The sequence below is a fragment of the Solea senegalensis genome, linkage group LG1 (assembly GCF_019176455.1).
Source record: "Solea senegalensis isolate Sse05_10M linkage group LG1, IFAPA_SoseM_1, whole genome shotgun sequence".
Taxonomy (NCBI): Eukaryota; Metazoa; Chordata; class Actinopteri; order Pleuronectiformes; family Soleidae; genus Solea; species Solea senegalensis.
The window spans coordinates 7,404,654-7,424,327 of record NC_058021.1 but is presented as its reverse complement, the minus strand read 5'-3'; the positions used below and the strand labels follow the sequence as shown (position 1 = coordinate 7,424,327).

At 39.0% G+C, this 19,674-nt stretch overlaps 1 protein-coding gene across 1 annotated transcript; it reads right to left on the bottom strand.

Annotated features, from left to right (window-relative positions):
* Positions 1-99: 99 nt before the first annotated feature.
* On the bottom strand, positions 100-13,470 carry tfr1a (transferrin receptor 1a). The gene is made up of 18 exons (XM_044028859.1): positions 13,352-13,470; positions 7,916-7,965; positions 7,384-7,621; positions 7,020-7,206; positions 6,643-6,865; positions 6,441-6,560; positions 6,199-6,294; positions 5,647-5,786; positions 5,402-5,553; positions 5,182-5,301; positions 4,940-5,025; positions 4,774-4,837; positions 4,326-4,393; positions 4,170-4,237; positions 3,916-4,009; positions 3,602-3,823; positions 3,306-3,464; positions 100-2,989 (listed from the first exon to the last, which is right to left on the bottom strand). The coding sequence occupies exons 2-18, from the start codon at positions 7,946-7,948 to the stop codon at positions 2,747-2,749; spliced, it is 2,313 nt and encodes a 770-aa protein (XP_043884794.1). The 5' UTR covers positions 7,949-7,965; positions 13,352-13,470; the 3' UTR covers positions 100-2,746.
* Between the last annotated feature and the right edge of the window lie 6,204 nt (positions 13,471-19,674).

Here is a 19,674-nt window from a genome sequence, read left to right as displayed (position 1 = left end):
CTATTCTTAGTAGGTTATTGAAACTGAAATTGATCATCTCTCCACAATGTGACATTTTATCATTAAGATACAGATGTGAACTAATAAACCACAGCTCAGTTATGTTGTGAATTACTGATTTATTGCAGAAAAGAAAGCGCAAACATGGGTGTACAGTTGATATGAAAACAAATGTAATTGCGTCGCCAGGTTTCCAAACATTCTTCATGTAGGTCATGTTTAAATGACATCTGAATAATTATAGAAAATACAAATTTAGCTGAATGAAAAATGGCTCCTTAAAGTGAATTTCAGCCAATTTCATAATTTTGTTTTGAGGTACAGTAAGCTGCCAATTTCAGAAATGAAACCTCAAAAAAAACACACCTCATTATACTGCTGCAGATCACATTAATCACTCAAGATAAAGATGGCCGTTAAGATGATTTTTAAGTCGATGCCTTAACTACGTAGAGGGTGAGGCATAGTGTAACATCAGCCATCATTTTGTAGTAAAACATAACAATGAATGGCATCCTGACCAGTGTTAGCAGTTTAGCTAAAGAGAGGCAGACCACGTCAATAATATTCAGTGTAGTTTTCAAACCAATCTAAATTTTTTCCTGTAACATTTCTTTTATATCAAAATATGTTGTAGCATAACAGGCATTTACACCAGTAACTTCATTCTAGCAGACAACAGGAAAATAAACAGAAATGTCATAACTAAACTAAATCCTTTTATGTACTTTATGTAGAAACAGCCACAAACAAAAAAGGCACAAGGAAACTTCTTGAGAATGAACACACCAAAAAGATAGAATGTACTTTTCCACAATAACACCCCATTGTTATCACCCATATTGCAGAGTGGTCATGCTACGTGGAAATCATGAACCACACCACTGCTAACCACAGTGGCCCCAAACATGTTTGTATCAATATAAGCTGAAGACCTCTTCCTCATGCATTCCATATGCAACCACAGTAGAACAAGACATGATTATGACATGAAAGACACTCAGAACAGAAGACCCACTAATGAGACGAGTGGGAATAACTTAATATTAAATCTCATCCCCATCTATTCAGCAGACGGTGTTGACTGCAGCGTGTCTGAGAGGAAATGACAGAGGTAACGTCACCATGGAAATATCATAGAAGGGGGATCAAAAGACGCATCAGCATTGTGTAGCAATATATACACACATTATGGGAAACACTGTTCCCGATAATAAAATCATCCACCCCTACAGTGAAATATGGAGGGCACTGCCTCCGATACACACACACAAGGTAAAAATTACCTTCTTTTTTTCACATTATGTAAGACGCTGCTTACTGATAATGTCAGGCAAGACGAGTACAGGTACCAGAGATGCAGTACTGACAGGACATCACGGACGACCGACGGCGTCAGTCGTCCCGAGGAAATGTCTGAGGAAGGCTGCAATTGTTCTGTATGCAGCGCTGAGCCGCCGGTCAACGCGTACGCTTGCTTTAGCAGATGCTGCTTTTGTTATTTCGACAGTATAACCGTCATAATTATGGAAGACACTGCTTCCGATAATGTCAGGATAAAAGACAAGCACGCGTGCACCAAAGACCCAGTGCTGAAATGCCATTTTGAGGTGTTCAGTAGATATGGACAGATGTGACTCGTGCAGTACCGACTGTCAGTCAACATGTACACATCTTTTAGCAGATGCTGCTTTTGTCATTTCGACAGTATAACTGTCATAATTATGGAAGGCACTGCTCCCGATAATTACTTTTTTTTTTATAAAAGGCAATAAAAAAAATATATTTATAGTGATCCCTGCCACTGATAAATAAATAACATAATAAATAGACATACGGTTTTATTTCAGTGCCACGTTGTTATAAACCTTCTCCCTTGCTTTTCTGAATGACAGATTTGCCCTCATGTCAGGAAATAGACTTTTTCTTTGTATTGTTCCATGTAATTAGGAATTTTCTTAAAAGATGAATGCTGCTTGAGTGTTGCACACTGCCAACTGTCCAACACCTAATTCTAGGTACGTTTTATGCTGCATTACTTGAAATTAATCTTTCAACCTTTGCCAATGAGTCAAGTAGATTTCAGCACAGTATAAATTAAGAGCTCCCAACTCAAACCAGCTCAGATTTGATCATGACAAGCACCAGCAGGAATTATTATGGTAAACAAATGGAAACTCAGCTTAATGAATGGTACTGCCCTTTTATGTTTTGTTACCATCTGAAGCTGGCAATCGGAGTGATTCCTGTGATTATGACCCGATACTGTGCTGAAAAGGGATCACTTTCACTACATCTACTCATGCAAAGGTATACACAGCAACTTAAGTAGTTCTACCACATTATACAGGTAATGAAAAGGTAGATGTAATTAGCACCAGAGAATTTTGTGGTATTCAAGAGTTATACAACTCTTGAGAGTTGATGACCTACGCTAATTTTAAAGTTAAGGCCATGCACATTTATATTTTCATAGGTTTTTTTAAGTTTATATGGAGAATTAAGGGAGAAGGGAAGATGTGGCAACTAATCAAAGAAAAGTTGACAATTACGGAACAGGGGTGACAAATTATATTATAATTAAGAGACTGCTCCTTTTTTAAATCACTTCCTCAGAATATTAATTTAAAAAGCTGTTGAAGGATTGTAGCAGCCCACTGGTTTTTAAACTGCAACTTGTGATATAGTGACAAACCATGAAGGAGGGAGGAAGGGGATGACTTTTTTTTTTTCTTTTTCTTCATTCTCAAATTTCATTACCCAAAGACCAGATGTGCCCTGCTAGTGCATTGGCACAGCCCTGGATGGTCCAGGTAGCCAGACCAAACTGGTAGCGGAACAAGTCGGCGTCTGCATCGGGGTGGTTGGTCTGCAGGTGATCGAGATGCTGGGACACGGCTGCAAGGGTGTAGGAGTCGGAGCCAAGCAGGATGTGGCGGTAAGGACTGTCACGAGGAGACACGTAGGGTGACAGGAAGTTCCTCTCCACCTACAGAAGTGGAGAAACACAGGACGACAAGAGAAGGGTTTTAATCACACCAGTGGTAAGGGGGTAGGATTAGATAAGGGTATACTAAGATAAGTTGGTGTGACTAAGAAAGTCAGTAATTGTATGATGGGAAACAGTATGTTTTCCCTATTTGTTTTGTTAAAATGTGTGCATGACACGTTCAAAATAAAAGTTTTCCAGTTTTGTAAAATTCAAAGATAAAGTGCAGACAGATTCACCTCTCACAAAACAACATGGAGTCAACATGCATTTCCACACAATATCTCCAGTGACTCCTACACTGTGGAAACCTTACCGCCATGATGCGGTCATTGAGCAGGCGGCACTTCTCAATGTTATCCGTGTCACTGTGCTCAATGTCTCTGGACAGTTTCTCCATGGCACGGGAGTAGGCGCCAGCTGCTGAGATCAACCACTGCACTGTTAAGGCCTTGGAAAAGAGCTGGGGCTGCATCTGTAGGCCCAGATATGTCAATTTAAAAATCTAAATCAAAGCAGCAACTGAATATTATAGATGGTTTCTTTTTTTAAATGTGCTCTTAATATGGTTATACAAAATTATTTGGCATATTTATGTAATTGGACACTCACCCTCTTAATATTCCTGACTTTCACATTGATCTGATACACGTGGCTACGGATGATGTCATTGTACTTCAACAGATCCATCTGTAGCAGGTGATCATGGACTAACTTCAATGCCATATGACCGGCAAACTTTGCCGCTAGTACAGCCAGCTGATTAAGTTGGCCGCTCGTCGCCATGCTGAGCCTCTCAGGTGTGTCCAGCATTGTGCCGAAGAAGGGGTATTCCTGTAAGTGAACATGTGCAAGGTCGTCCTGGGTTATGGAGACGTGTTCACAAATATTTATTTCACTTTTGGCAGTATAGCAGGATGGCTTACTTTGTTACGAGGCATGAACCTAAATGAGATGGAAGGAATGCCAGAAAAGGCAAGGAATGGATATGCGGCATTATCCATCTTCAAAGGCTCCAACCTGAAAAAGAAAACAAACAAGATTAAATTGTGAATATTTTCAAAACACTGAACATGAGAGCTAGCCTATACACATCTCTTGTGGGTGTGATACTGGTGAGAAAACTCTAGATACAGAAGCCTTATAAAAACACTGAACACAACAGTCTGGTCAAACTCACACATTGTTTTCCCAGTTGTCTTGACCGAACTCTGAAAAAAGAGTTCTGCCCTTATTTGGGGAATTCACCTGGGAAAGAAACAAATAAATTTAAACATTCTAAAGAAAATTGACACATGGAAAACTGAATTACTTTCTGAATTAGCTATGGGTTTACCTCTTTCAGAGTGCTTTCAATCAGACTGTGCAACAAGGGACTGGCTGCTACTTTGAATCTACCATAACCTGAAGAAGAACAATTACAGTCAGTTATCCTGGACAAGACAATTTCATTTAGTCAAGCTTTAAATATAGCAAAGCATTGAAGCTGCAATAACTGCTAGAATTTGACAGCAGAAAATAATTTTACATGTTATCACATTAATACACACAAAAGCAGTGTACAATTTGTTTGGCTGTGTCCACATGAGATTACAGTCTAGGAGTGGTGAGAAAAAATTAAAGTTACAGCTTATCAACTATAAAGGTCATTACCAGCAGTGCATTTTAAAGTGGTTGACAAAAACCATTAAGTCAATTCCAGTTGAAGCCACTTTAAATATGCTTAGCTCCACATGAATTAAACAACAATTCTTACAATGTTTCCAATCACGGCAGTAACTTACCTGAAACGACACTATCCAGGTTGATGAAGGTGAAAGCTTTCATGTTCAGAGTAGTCAGATGAGCCTATTTATACAAAAAAAGAAACACACAATTTAGCAGGATTATCACTGCATAAAAAGCTGCAGATGGAGAACTTCACAACAAAAACCATTGTGCAGTTCTCACCTCCAACCACTCGGTGGTGCCAACACTCCCGTATTCCCCAGCACTCCAGCTCGCAAAGACAATGCTTCTCCTTGGCTTGAATCCATCTGTCAAAGAGAACAACAAAAAAGTCAGCCTATTTGTGACTTTCTTAAGCTCATCTATTACATACATGAGGTAGGAACTGAGGTGAACATGTGTGCTCGGCCTTAAGATCGTACACCATTATAAAATCAAAACTCCAGCTGACAACTGAGACTTACCGTACTCCACCATTTCAGAAATGGAACGTGCCAGTTCAAGAAGGATGCCAGTACCAACAGTAGATGCAGCAAAACCTGGGCCCCAAGCATCCCTCTGCGCACCTATCACCACGTACCGATCTTAAAAAACAGGGGAAAAAAAACAAAACAAAAAACACAAAATAAGTATGATAAGACATTGATAACAAGCATTCGTCTCTTGTGAACATCTTCACTGTACCTGCATCCACAAGTCCTTGGATGACCCCAAAGATGTTATTTATCTTTTTCTCAGTGAGAACGTTGTTGACCACCAGAGTAATATCATCACTTTCATCTCCCAGTTTGTTGAAGCATCCCCATTCTGCTGGCGCAGACTGACCCCCAAGCTGCCTATTAGAAGATAATAAACATTGTGCAAGCTTTATAAGCCATCATTCTCAGAGCATTTCTTCCATGGTGGTTCACAACATGTTTGAGCCTTACCTCATAATTTTGGTGGCCATGCCTGGAGTGATGGTCTGAGCAAGGATTTTTGGCAGGCCCGAAGACTGGACAGGTGGGAACTGGGAGTGGTTGAAGGAGGGGAAGCCAGGGGTGTAGGGATCTCCTGAACCCATATGGACCTGTGACAGACAGAGTGTCAACATCTAGATTCATTGTCCTGACAGTGTAGAGACCGATTTCTTTAAGTTTATATATCCTGTGCTATTATTTGAAGTTTGAGGTTTTTTTTAAAAAACCATGTACTATACTCTGTGAGCATTTTAGGAGACCTGCTCGAAATTTCGACTCATGTTCACAGCCATCAATGGAATGGCATGACTGATGTCTGGATGCCTTTGTGCATTTACAAGTGTTCCAGCATGATACCGCACCACTGTGCATTTAATGCAAGTCAGTGTCTTCCATGCACTGTATGGCCCCACTGGTAAAAAACTAAAATTGTCTAATTTCTTGTATTAAAAATCCAAAATAACCCAAAACTAAATGTTATTACATGTAAAATGTCATGTCACGTCAAAAATCCACACTCACATGTCCATAGAGCTCAGTGTTTTCTTCCATAGACAAATCACTGGGGTCTGCATAGATCAACACACCAGATGCATTCATTTTGGCAGCATTGTACACCTGTCAGGAAAAAGGAAAAGGTAACTGACAGATGTTGGGAGGCTTGAGGGACAAATCAGAATGTTGTTATTTTAGTTCATACACTATAATCAGTTTATAATATTAAAGCCATATTTAATTAAAAAAAAAATAATAATAACACCCACCTTCTCAGCAAAAGTGATTAAACCAGCTCTGACCAAAACAACCTTGCCACTCATGTTTAGTTTCTTGGCCAGCGACATGAGGTCATTTTGCCGCCCATAGTGTGCATACACAACAGTACTCTGTGGCAAAAAAATAAAATTAGGGCACTTTATACTTTCTTTTTCTTTTTAAGACTTTATCTTAATTTATTATGTAGATTACCGTTACTGTTCCATTGGCACTGTAGGACAGGAATCCTTTTGGAAGCGATGTCTGGCCCTTAAAAACAATTCTATTGGAGCCAGCAGCTGGGGCGATTTGAACCTTAACATAGTGATCATCGGTCCAGGTCTTCATACCATATTCTGTGAACTTATCCACCACCATGGTCCTGAGAACTTCATCACCAGTGGAACCAGCTTGGTGGCTGGAACTACTAAACTCCCTACAGTAAGAGGAAACAAAGCACGATGGGGGGGAAAGGGGGGGATAAAAGGGGAACCAATGAATACAACACAATACAAATAGACATTTTCCAAGAGTAATAATAACAACAACTCACAGCAGCTTCTACATTCAGCACGTGGAGGTTTATTTACCTGAAGACCGATTCCAACTTAGATGGACTGATTTTGTTAGCCAAGAGGTTTTTGACACGGTCCCAGTTCATAGGAGTGGCTGCACCAGTCTCATGGATAATGGGAAAGGTTTTTTCAACAGGGTCAAAGTCTGGAGAGATGGGAGACAAGTCCTTTTTTCGATGCACCAGGTAGCCAATCAAGTATCCTGAAAGGAGTAGTTTTAAGAAACCATCAAATATAGTCAATGACAATGAGGAAAAAGTACAAAGAAAACAATGAAAAGCAGTGGATCTCAGGTTTAGCCCTGTGGAACTCCACAAAACACTTTGTACAGATACAAGCATTCTATAAAACAGCATTGTCATTCAGCAAACCCACTTACCAATGATAAAGATGAGGAGAGTAGCAGCTGCCAAGAAGCAGAGGTTCTTGGGTGAGCGTCCCAACTTCTGAGCCACATAAGGTTGACGAGAGGTGCTGTGATTGAGATGGTCTCCAACTCCATTTTCCCCACCTTCTTCATCCACAGCAGACGCCAGCTTCATCTCCACCTGGCTGTTATCACCTTCCATGTTTTGTGTCAAGTTGAAACGTGTGTAGGAGTGTGGCTCCCCATTAATCTGTAATGGTGGAAAAAACAGTGACGAGGATATTTTCATATCAAGATAAAAAAAAGAAAATGCATTTTTGTTGTTAAAACTGTAATAACAGGACACAAGTTGGATCATAGGGCCTCTTTGCTTCAGATGAAACGTTTCAAAAGCTTTTTCAAGATCTGATTACTTTTCAAGTTCAAGATTACACTTTTAATATGGCAAAATCAATTTTGGTTAGTTCTACGCTTCAGTCAGTCATAATTATCCTAGGATGAGGGATAATCCCTTGAAGCAAGTTGTAGTGTTGGTTATACTTACAATTTTGAATATCGTTGACCTTGCCTGGTCCATTGTTGCTTCACTGGTTACTGAAAAAGAAAGAACGAGAAAAAAAAAACAGATTGGTACACTATAGACTTGTTAACTAAAAAGCCACACTATAAATGAAGTGTTTTCTACTCAAACAGTTGAGTATAAACTGAAGGCAGGGATTTTCTTTTTTTACCCACACACTGCACTACTGTTTGACTTCATGTTCTACAATCAGGGTGTCCAACAACCACATTCCACCTCTTGTCCAAACATTCATTGGTTTCCTTTGCTTCCAATTAGAAAGACTGCTCTGTTTCAATGCACAAAAAAGTCTCATGCACCGGTCAATGCAGACTCCACACCATGTGAACTACACCAGCAGAGGAAAACATACCTAGCTTCCCACAAGTTTTAGATCCAAACACAAGCCAAGGAAAAGGACATTTCAGGTTACCTAGAGAACAAGACCTGAAATGCAATTTTTCATTATCTTTTCAACATGAAGTTTAAGTCTGGAGACAGTGCTGCTCTTCCATCAAGATGCAGTGTTTCTTACTCTGTATCACAATCTTGGTGTATTATTGTTCCCCTGATTAACCTGTCAGTCTTGCTGTATCTACCATTACCATTCCAACAGCAACACAATGCTACTTCATCGGAAGGGCGTGAATGTTGCTTTATTTGATTGATTATAAAAAGCCAAATGGTTAGTCTGACTAGTGAGTATATTAAAAAGAGAGATTTCAATTCCTTTATCTTCCTATCTTATTTAGGATAAATGGAGGAAATGTAGGTTTACATTTTTATTAATTTTTAAACATGTAGTGTTGTAGAGTCAGCTCAAAGCAGCATTCGAAATTAAATGTCCCTTACACAATTGTGCATTAGGCAGACACTGTATGACTTCTGTTGAAGGACTGGCCAATGCCTGGTCATCATGCCACTGTTGACTGACATTTAATTGTATAACTTATTCTTAAATATGTGCTGCAGACCACCAGTGCATGCAGTAACATGTAGTTATAAACCAGAGCCTTGTAGCAAGTTGACACCAAAAAAAAATGTCATGAAGAGCCAGCGACTTGAGCCATGAATGAAGAAACCCTTAACAGACCCTTATCCCAGTTATGGTGCGTAGACAATGATTTGACTAGGAGAGAAAACTTGACTGCTCTCCTGCCCTGTCTGACCTTCACAAAAGAACAAAACAGACAAAAACCTCTCAAAACACACCAAATCTTATCAGGGGCCAAGGAAGGTTAAACTTAATTTGTGACCTTGTTTGCAAGAGGTATGTGGCTTCAGAGATTAATGTCATTAAACTTTGAACTGAATAAGTCACTAAGAATGCAGCTTTGCCACCACTAGGCCAAAACAAAACCCATAAGTTTGAGTAGTCCAATTCAGCTTAAAAATTTATTTTTCATCTGCTAAATACACTATGCAAATTACCTTCAGTAACAGAACAAAGTTAAAGACAAAACTGGAAAAAAAAGCCACAAAGTTTAAGCTTTGCCAACAGCAATTATGGAGTGTGCTCTGCAGCTTCAGTGTAGGACAAAAACACTTAATGGCCCCACAGTCCATTTTACCAGCTCCACTGAGAGCCTAAACTGGACACCACGTGAGGATAGCTTGTATGGGCAAATGTCAAGGGGACACAAACCACCTCGCAGGCAGCGTACCCTAAGGGCCATGCCAAAGAAATGGCCTTGATGAGCTCCCAACAGCATGCGTCCATGGCAGCAAAGATAAAGTGTTCCACTACAAGAAAATGAGGGTGCAGAGATGGTGGAGTCTTGCCATACCTTAACTTAGCTCATAAATAAGTACCGCCAACGTTAGGACATTTGACATCTTTGTTTTTGGCCAACTAGAGGTAGCAATAACTTAGCTCCTAACCAAACAGGGTTTAGTAGTTGAAGAGGAAAAAATTAGCATCAAGACTGTGCCACTAGTAAAAAAAAAAATGTTAGAAATGAATCAGGCCAGGACTAGCTGGTTGGGGAGCCAAATTCCCTCCAAGGCAGGCAGAGCTACATCTGTAATCTTACATACCAAACATGCCAGACCTTATCAGAGCTAATACTATAATAAGATTAGCCAGTAAAAATGGAGACAAATGTGTATGTATATATGTATATGCATATATATATATAAAAAAAAAAGATATACTGGTGTAATTGTACACAAACGCGCAATATTATTCAAAGAGAAAATACTTTAAAATATTCTCTATTATCAGTCTCTGAACTAAGCAAAGGGTAGGACCTGTATCTCCATTGAATAATTTTAGAGACACGTGTGCAACATAGATAGTAAGAGTGAACTTGAGTCACACCCTTCGGGGAAGGGCACAGGCAGACCTGACCTGTTAAAAAAAAAAAGCTGTTGACGAAGGATTTGAGAAGGAGTTTAGGGTGTGTAGTTATAACCAGTTTACCATATACACACATTTTATGTACCATATATTGTTCATTATTACTATTTTAGCAAAAGTCATGTACTGCAGTTCAGTGTTCTGATGTGGCCATTTGACTTTTTTATGAACTTGATGAAGGCTACGTGACAAAACGTGTTGCCAAATCAGGACAGGAAAGACAGGAAAAACGGCACAATAGTTCAGCAAAGAGAGTGGTCTTACATTTGCTACATTTACTGCAATACATAATCAAGCAGGCAACACAGCAAAAGAACATGTAAGACACCAGAAATCATTTCTAAAAAGCATGAATTAAGTTCATCAACTACTTCCCAAGAATAAGCAAACGGTCCGTGAGCAACGTATGATTTCAAATCCGGTTTCTAGGATCAAACTTGTTTCAAAACACGCCTCCAATGCAAAATACTTGGAACTGAAGAAACCTTGAAGAAAAAGCATTGCTTCAGACTATTTACTTAAGCTGCAGCAAGAAGACTTTCGTTGTAATATTACAACATCAGTGCTGTCAACTCAGAGTTAGAGGTGTGCTGTTCACTCTACCAGTTACAGAGTTCAACCAATGAGTGTGAACACACACCTATTTTGCTGTTCAGGACAAACATAAGGGTAGTTTAAACATCAAACAATATCATTTACCTATGCTCTCCTTTACAGTATTACATGACAATGTTAATTATTGCATTCTTTGACAGCTTTCATTCTATTGTTTAACACCTAACCCAAACTGTAATTTACTGCAGTTGCATGTAACTGAAACTGCCTGGCAACACCTCAGGTCACCTGCAGTAATCTGAGACCACATTTCATAAAATCAGATTAATAGAATTGGGTCAATCATATCAAGCGTTGATCTGGTCAGGACACTTCTTCATTCCAATAGGAGCCACATTGATTACTTGGTGATGGAACTATTTTTCTCCTGTTACAGCTAGAGCTACGTTTGCTACTTGGAGCCACGCATCCAGTGAGCACTTTAACTAGTGGTTGAACTTTGCACAAGGAAAATCTTTGGGGATAATGATTCCATTTCAAAGAAGTCTGAGCACACTGTGTGTTAAAATTATTGCAGTTTTATCAGCCCTGTTTCATCTGATCAGCAACAAAAAAAACCTGCAGCTGACAAACTTGCACCACACATTTCCTGTGTAGAGTATTGCCCAAAATGTGGCAGTTAACTGAAGGGACAGCTACTTAAACTATTGTGTATTCATTAACACAGAAATGCATGAATGAAACCGACTGATTATAACGCTTATTATCATGGTTATTTAAAACATTGCTGAGGAAAGAAAAGTGAGGAATGGGAGACAAAAAATAAATTGTGGGGGTAAAAAAGAGGACAGTGATATAAGCAAGAGAAATGAAGGCGAACGAAAAGGGCAAAGTGTGGGAGATGAAAAGAAATGGTGAGAGTGTGGGGAGAGGGGGTCAGGGGTGAGTTGGAAGCATTGTGTAGTGGTAAATCATGTGAGAGTCACACTGGGAAAAGCTCATGAAAAACTGAGCCAGAGGTGGAATAGTGAGGCAGGCAATCTCCATCTACTAGGCCAGCACAAGTATTCTTAAAAACAGCAGCAGTCAGAATTGCAGACATGGCAGGCAACACAGTTGTATACTATGGAGAGGAGACGATAATCATGCGTCACCTTTAAGATGCCATATAAAGATTACAGGTTCTGGCAGTTTGTCTGACATTATTGAAGGGTCACAAACCTTCAAAATATAATTATGTTTACTGGGTCACAATGGTTTGCCAACTTTAAAAAAAAAAAAAGGGTGTCATCTTATAAGGATATAAAGGTTTGGTTAACACTGTACCACATGGGCAATAAATGCTATTTCATTCAATAACATTTTGACTTGGATCTGTGAAATGTTTCATAAAGTAGTGTTTGGAAATCAGATGGCACATTTAAAGGAGTTATTCTTAGTAAAAAACAACATTTTAATATGACGACCATGTGGTCATATGAGGAAGCCATTCATACGTGCTCCATTACTTCCAAGGTTATTTTTTGGGTCGCATTTCTGTGTGCGCAACATAATTCAAGATCGATAGACCTTGGATAGACGTGACCTTTCCCGGGCTTTTTGGCCTAAAACCTTAGTGGATTGGTGAATTTTTTTATAAGGTTCTGTTGCATTAAAATGTATCATAACCCAAATTTTAATTATCAATTTCATATATTTATTTTTTGACTTTACATTAAAATAATATAAGATATAAAAGTGCAGACACAAAATACAGACACCACATTATTTTTGGTTATTCCAAATATGTTTATTTAACATCAGAAATTTTGAGTATTGTTTGACTGTAATAAAAGACACCAGTCCAAAATGTCGGGCCAAAAAATGTTAATTTAAATTCACATACTGGTCATGTGTCCTCATTCTAAGGTCAGACAAAAAAGGAGCAGTTGACCTTTCAGTGATTTTTACAATGTAATTGAAGATCACATAAGATAAGCTAGCCCACTTCACCTGCCCTGACATATGTTCTAGTTAGCATCGATAACGTCACCAGAACGTTGACAGAGCCTGAGCTACAGGTCATGTATGATGACTAACAGCGTGAAGATAGCGTGTTTCGCTTATCTACGCGACAGCTTATTATTGCTGCCCGCCAAGGTCAGTAAACAGTCCACTAACATCGTTACCTTGGAGGACTGGCGGTCACTCAATCACTTGCCGAGCGTGACTTCCGGCTACAGTCGTAATGGCGCTGAGAGTTGTAACGGCAACGTGCAGTGAACAACACCTCGTCTATGCTAAAGCACCGGGAGAACAAATCGCCACCGCCGCACACAGTCTCAGCCATGAGGTCAACACAACGTCATAACCATATGCTCCAAATCTATACCAAAAAAAAAAAAAACTAGGTTTATGTTCCTCCCCGCACATTTTGAATTGTAACCGGAGTTAATTCAATCCGATATGACGCAACAGCAACTCCAGCGAAGCTATAACTCTAATATTATCGAGGACAAAACGCTCACCTTGTCTTCAACACAGCTCAAACTAACCGAATCCTGCAGTGACAGCCGCTGACACGAGTGTCCGCTCCACGCTGCTTTTTGTGCCGGCTGCGCTCTCGTGCACGAGGTGGCGGTGCCCTTGGTTCGCTGCTTTTATTTATAGGCTGCGGCTATTGTCTCACTTCCGCCACCCCTTTCTTCTTCTTCTTCTTCAGTATGGCAGGCTCGACGCAGCTCTGGCATATTGCTGCCCCTACTGGTTGTTATTGAGACCTACATCAAACCCTTTCGTTTGTGAAGATAATCCATGATGAGTGTTTTTGTTTTAATCCAAGAATCCAGATTTAAAAGCGTGCTCATACTGAAAACAGATTGCTCCTTTGACTGGAGTATAGTTTGCACTGGAGAAGAACATGTTTTACTGTCTCACTGTCTCCACACTCACATTTGCCATCAGGATGCTTACCAATCAGAGCAGCCAGTTTTTACTTTCTGTCCCTGCTTGAGAGCAAGTGTTTCACATTGGAGAGGATAATTGATTATTCGATGAATGGATTATAAATTGATTACTGTGTCAACTATTTTGATAATTGATTAATCGGAGTGTTTTTTCAATAATTAAAACAAGTTTCTCTGATTTTTAAGCTTCTTAAATGAGAATATTTCCTGGATTATTTGCTTTGTACGACTCAATGAAACTGAATCATTTTGCTTTGTGGACAGAATAAGACATTTGAGAAACACTGATCAACATTTCTCAATATGTTCTGACATTTTTACGTACCAAACAAGTACCGAATTAATCGAGGAACTAATCGACAGATTACTCGATTATGAAGTGGTCGTCTGTTGCAGCCCCAGTGGTGATGATGTCTCAATACCTCATACAGCCACCATTCAAGAACCCAAACTATCCCTTTAAAACATAAATTATTGTTAAGTAGATTAAGTAGACAGGGAATTAGCTTTTTGGTGTTTCCTTTCAATAACAAACACAGCAACAGGAAGATTAAAAATAAAAGAAGCCACTGGATCGATTAAAAATGTAAGTAGATTGAATTGAGACCAACAATTATTGTAAATGGAAAAAGGACACAATACAAAGTAAAATTTCAACTCAAATACATGAAAAGAATGTGAAATAATGATGAATAATGAGATTATGTAGACATTATAACAGACATTAATCATAATCAGACTGGCCTCTGTGACATGTAAACAGGAATATGAATGGAATATTTGATGAGCAACTTTAAATATCATACTCACAATAATGGCGTATTCCAAATAAAGTCAGATTATTAGTCTCAATCTGATTATTGCTGCATGACCTTATTCTTGTTATTCAGAAAATAAATATTGTCCTCATTGGGTTGATATATCACAATATTGCTGTCCATGAAAATTAATATTATATATATAATATATATCACTGTCTGATTGACTGCAGAAAGCATCTCCTTGAATATAAGATTTAAAAGAAAATGATAAATATTTGAAATAAGCATAATGTAGATTGGGATGAAGTCTAGGATTACTTTGGATGACCCCCAAACCCCCCATGTGTCACAGACAGACTGGCGACTTTCATCTGCTGCTCACCTTGAAACAAGAACAAACATCATACCAACGTGCCCAGTGCCCACATACCCACACAAGAACATTCACCTCAGGCTGCAGCTGTGAAAACATCAGCTGTGGGGAAGGAAAGGAAAACGTGGGCCGATTAGTTTTTGCTCACCAGGGTCAGACTCAGACACTTTTTTTTCTTCTTCTTATTTTCCAGTTAAGATGTCTGGGGCCATTTTTGCCTGTAGCAATGCTTCATAGTAATAACCTTTTGGGTTCCGTTTACAATGTCAGCTTAAAGTGCAAGTTTTGAAATCTCTCCTGGGTTTTACAGACATCAACAAGTCCTGTGATTGGGCTTCGGTGGTAGGCAGGAGCAAAGCAGTCGCCACCGGTGGTAAATTATTAGTAAATCTTTGTAAACAGGTGATTCTTTTTTATTTTTTTAATGCTTGGTTTAACAGTGTAGTTTGTTTACTCTTACTTTTAATTATTGATTATTGAGTAAATATTGTGAGGTTGCGTTACTGTCCCCATAATTGCTCTTTTGGGTGTCCTCGGTAATTGCATGTTTATACCAGGTGCCAGGTGGTTAATGTGTATTTTGTGCAAACCAGTCATTGGATGGAGTGAGCTCTTGTGTTTTTAATTATTTTTTGCCTCTGTATAATTTTCCCACATTTTGTGTGACATCTGCTGTGGACTAGAAAACAGGTGTTTTCCTGGCTTTAGAATTGTTTTTTTTTTTGTTTTTAGTAATAGATATAAATCACAAAGTGCTTTACAATGAAATTATAAGTAGTTCTTATGTATGTGCGTCTACTTTTTAATGTGTTATGTACTTCTAGCATGTCGTTGTGTGTTTTAGTGTAGTTTTAACGTAGTTGATCATGTATATGTTATTATACTTTTCAAGTAAAAGCCCAACTAGGGACCAAGTGTTGCAAACTAGCTATAAATGAGCTATTATATAAACTCTACAGCACATCAGCTGCATTATTTGTATTGGAACTATTTGAACACTATTGTGCCTATTTAAATAAAAGATTCTGTTCTATTCTACAAATCATTTAAAGCCCATGTTCAACTAAAAGCTTGGGTCTTTTTTAAAAGTGGACACAACTGAGGCAGCACAATGTGAGTGGTAAAGCATTCCAAATGAAATCTATGTGCTACTACTTACTAAGAACAGTCTCCTCCAGTGTTATACTTTGTTATCTGCTGACTTGAGATTAAGTCTAGAGGGAGACAAGGTGCAGCAGATCAGCAATGTATCAAGGAGCCTGACCATTTAAAGCTCTAAAAGTAGTATCAAGGACTTTTGTAATTGTATTCTAACATGAACTGGTAACCAGTGAAGGAAAGCGTTGTGGTTTCAAGCCTCGGCCCAAGTGTCACAGGTGGGCAAGTAACAAAAAAAGATAAGAAGATATTTCTCGACTCAGGGAAAACTGAGGTTGGGAAGCATAATGTTTCAAAAATACTACCCCATATTCTAGTAATATAAAACTAAATGCAATTCCTAATTTCTAATGTTTCTGATGAACTCTTTAGGTTCAGTATGTTCTTGTGCAAGAAAGCCATGATTCCTGTGTTGTATATCTTCTTCTTGACTAAACAGTGGACACGATGGGATTTTATTCTGCCGTCTCCTGGAGATATTAGTCCCACTTTAGAGGATTTACAGTCCTGAAAGTTCACAAGCATATTTTTTGCAGCAAAGTCGTTGTTGTAGTTTAAGAATGTGAAATCACCATAGAGACCGTCGCCAGGACGTACAATCACTGCTTAACGCGCTGATGTATGCACTGGTGCTCGAACTGTCTTCTTGCAGGGTTAAGGGATAACTCCCTCAGCTGTGAAATGTTAACTCAGGAACAGATACTGTACGTTTGAGGTGAACGGCACAGCAGTCTAGAAGGTTTCCACAGAGTCCGTACTCACTACTCATGTCACCATAACAATACTCCAACTGTGTGAAAGCGGCAGAGGAAATGTTTTCTCAGGACAGTTTCACTGGAAATGACTGGGTTTCTTTTTTCCCACACAGTACAGCCTGTGTGTGTGTGTGTGTGTGTGTGTGTGTGCGCTGTAAGAAACACACAATATACACGAGAACACGCACATGCACACTTTCACTCACAGAACACGTGTAAGTATAGTATGATACTGCATGTAAAAGTGGATATTGCGGAAATTTTGGGTGTCATTTCGTCTTATGTCTGTCTACGCATGTCAGAATGGTGAATGCAACACAATTTTCTGTGCAAACGGACAATAAAGTATCATCTTATTTTATCTTATATGATTATATCACACTGTTGAGAATGCTATTGGCATACATTCAACTCATGTACATGGATTTTATAATGTCCTTCTTTACAGAAAGGCCTGACCAGGGACAAGGTATTGTAAATCAATTAAAATACAAACATGATGTAAAATAGATTGGTTCTGTTTTTGCATTAACATCTTTAAACCTGGACCGGTCAGACCCAAACTTCCATAGAATAAGGACATTCTCCAAATACTCTATATACATGAACATCGTCAAATTCTTTTGTTACGCCTTTTCAAATGAAAAGTTTTGGTCTTTGAGGAATGTAAACAAGCCGGATACATTTGAAATTGTTAATAAACCCAGTGGGTATGATTACACTCTGTTGTAGAACAGAGATCTTAAATTATAGAGGTCACAAGCATCTGTGAGATGCTGGGGGTTTTGTTGGCTGTTTATGAGAAAGAAAAGCACCTTCCGTTTCTCATGATGCTTGTGAATCCCCATAAGCCACGTGAAAAGCCTCTGGTGTGTTGGTTACTGTGCTGAAGACAATTATGAGATCAGGCTTTGAAATATGTAAACTGAGTGAGTGGTTTTCTCTTTGAGAAGCAAATGACGGTGGTCTCGCTGCAACCACAGCTTGGGATTTAGCATCTTAGATGGGTTCAGTCTTCTGGTGAACGATCTGATGAAAATGGGCCTGTTAATGACACATTGTGTTGTGTATGTGCTGCAGCTATAGACTCACTTAGAGGACAACATAAATTACATGATTTCCAGACGCCAGGTGAAAGAGATTTGTTTTGAGTCTCTGTCTTAAAAGCACTTGACAAACAGATTACCAGCTGTTTGTTTCATTACGAAACCACAGGTGGTTTCCATACGTTGTTTTTGTGTCTAAAAAGATGAAACACCTGTGAAAAGACTGCAGATCTGAAGCAAATCTGTTACAAGCAATCAGGCTTTGGGGTTTGAAAATGAAGGTTTTTGTCTGTCTGCTTTACGAGACATCAGTGGATTAAATTTGGTGCTTGGCCTTTTTTTTTTTTTTTTGAAATTGCAGCTGCTGACACAGACATACCCCCACAATCCACACCAGCAGAGAACCACAAAAAGGTTTTCCTTTAAACAGACAAAACCATCTCCAAGCAGCACGTTTTCTTAAATTCATCTCAGTTTTCCAAAGCCCCGTAGAGTGTAGATGGTCGAAACAAATACGCAGAAGAAACTGCAGAAGCTTTAAAGATTATTACGTGCCTCAGGTAGGTGTAGATATTATTGGCCGGAGTAAATATTTAGTATAATAATAATAATTGGAATTGAAATGAATTGAAATGTAGTGAAATATTCATGTATTCTTTGGCGCCTTGTGGATTCAATCTATTATATTTTGAAGAAAACCCAACAGAGAAGAGGCGGGTGGAAAGTAATAGAGATGCATGAGCAGTTGCACAACTGGTGAGGTTAGGGTGAAATAATAAAGTATATCAGAAGGTGTAATGGTAATAAACTGAATCTAGAACAGATTCACCACCTGTATGGTTTTACGGCAACAAAGCTTTTACTTTCCCTTGGATCCCATCTTCATATCACTCACACATTATCAGTTGTCACCTTCCCTGTGTGTAACAGTTGAAGCATCACTTTAGCAGAAAAGATAAGCCTTATCACTGTCGCACCCATGGGCTCTGCAGCAGGAAGCCCACAGACAGCATCTTATACACAATCAGCCTTCAACAGTAGCCACAGTGCACTGGTGACAAACAATGTAATGTGTGACACATGAAATGTAGTAAAGTTCTTCGTATGTTGTTGTGACATGGTCAGGGCAGCTACATTTGTTCTGGTGTTGTAGGAGGAAGTTACAGGTGCAACACCGCAAGCCATGGATGGCTAAAAAAAAAAGAAAAAGGAGGAAGCAGTGAGTCATTATCATACTAACAATACACAAAAACAGCACACAAAAGCGTCTGTCAGTGTGATTGTTAACATTTCAGCACACACACACACACACTAGTGGATGATGAGGAAGTAAAGGATGAATAAATAAATACAAGCAGGCTGTTTCATGTCCATTGGGATTCTTAAACCAAACTGTCAACTAGATCCTCCGTATAACTTGTGCAAACGTGCTCAAGTAGAAGAGAGAGACCACAGTGGATGATGCAATTCTGGTGTTGGATGAGGGCAGATGAGGTCCCGTGGAAGGGTGAACAACCCTTTTTTCTTTTGCCACTGTGCTGCAGAGAAATGATACACTATCTCCCCAAAAACACAGCCGAGCTCTGGACCCAGGGCTTGTTTCCAAAAAACTCTGACTTATTTGATGACGTAATGGAACACTTTACCTTCAGGTAGTTGCACGCTCTTCATATATGAGCCTCTGTTAGTGCAGAGTAAAATATTAAAAGCTTGTTTAATTACAATATAGTACACACGATTACCTAAATGTAAGAATTGTTCAACCACCATGTTGTTAATGGCTAAACTTAAC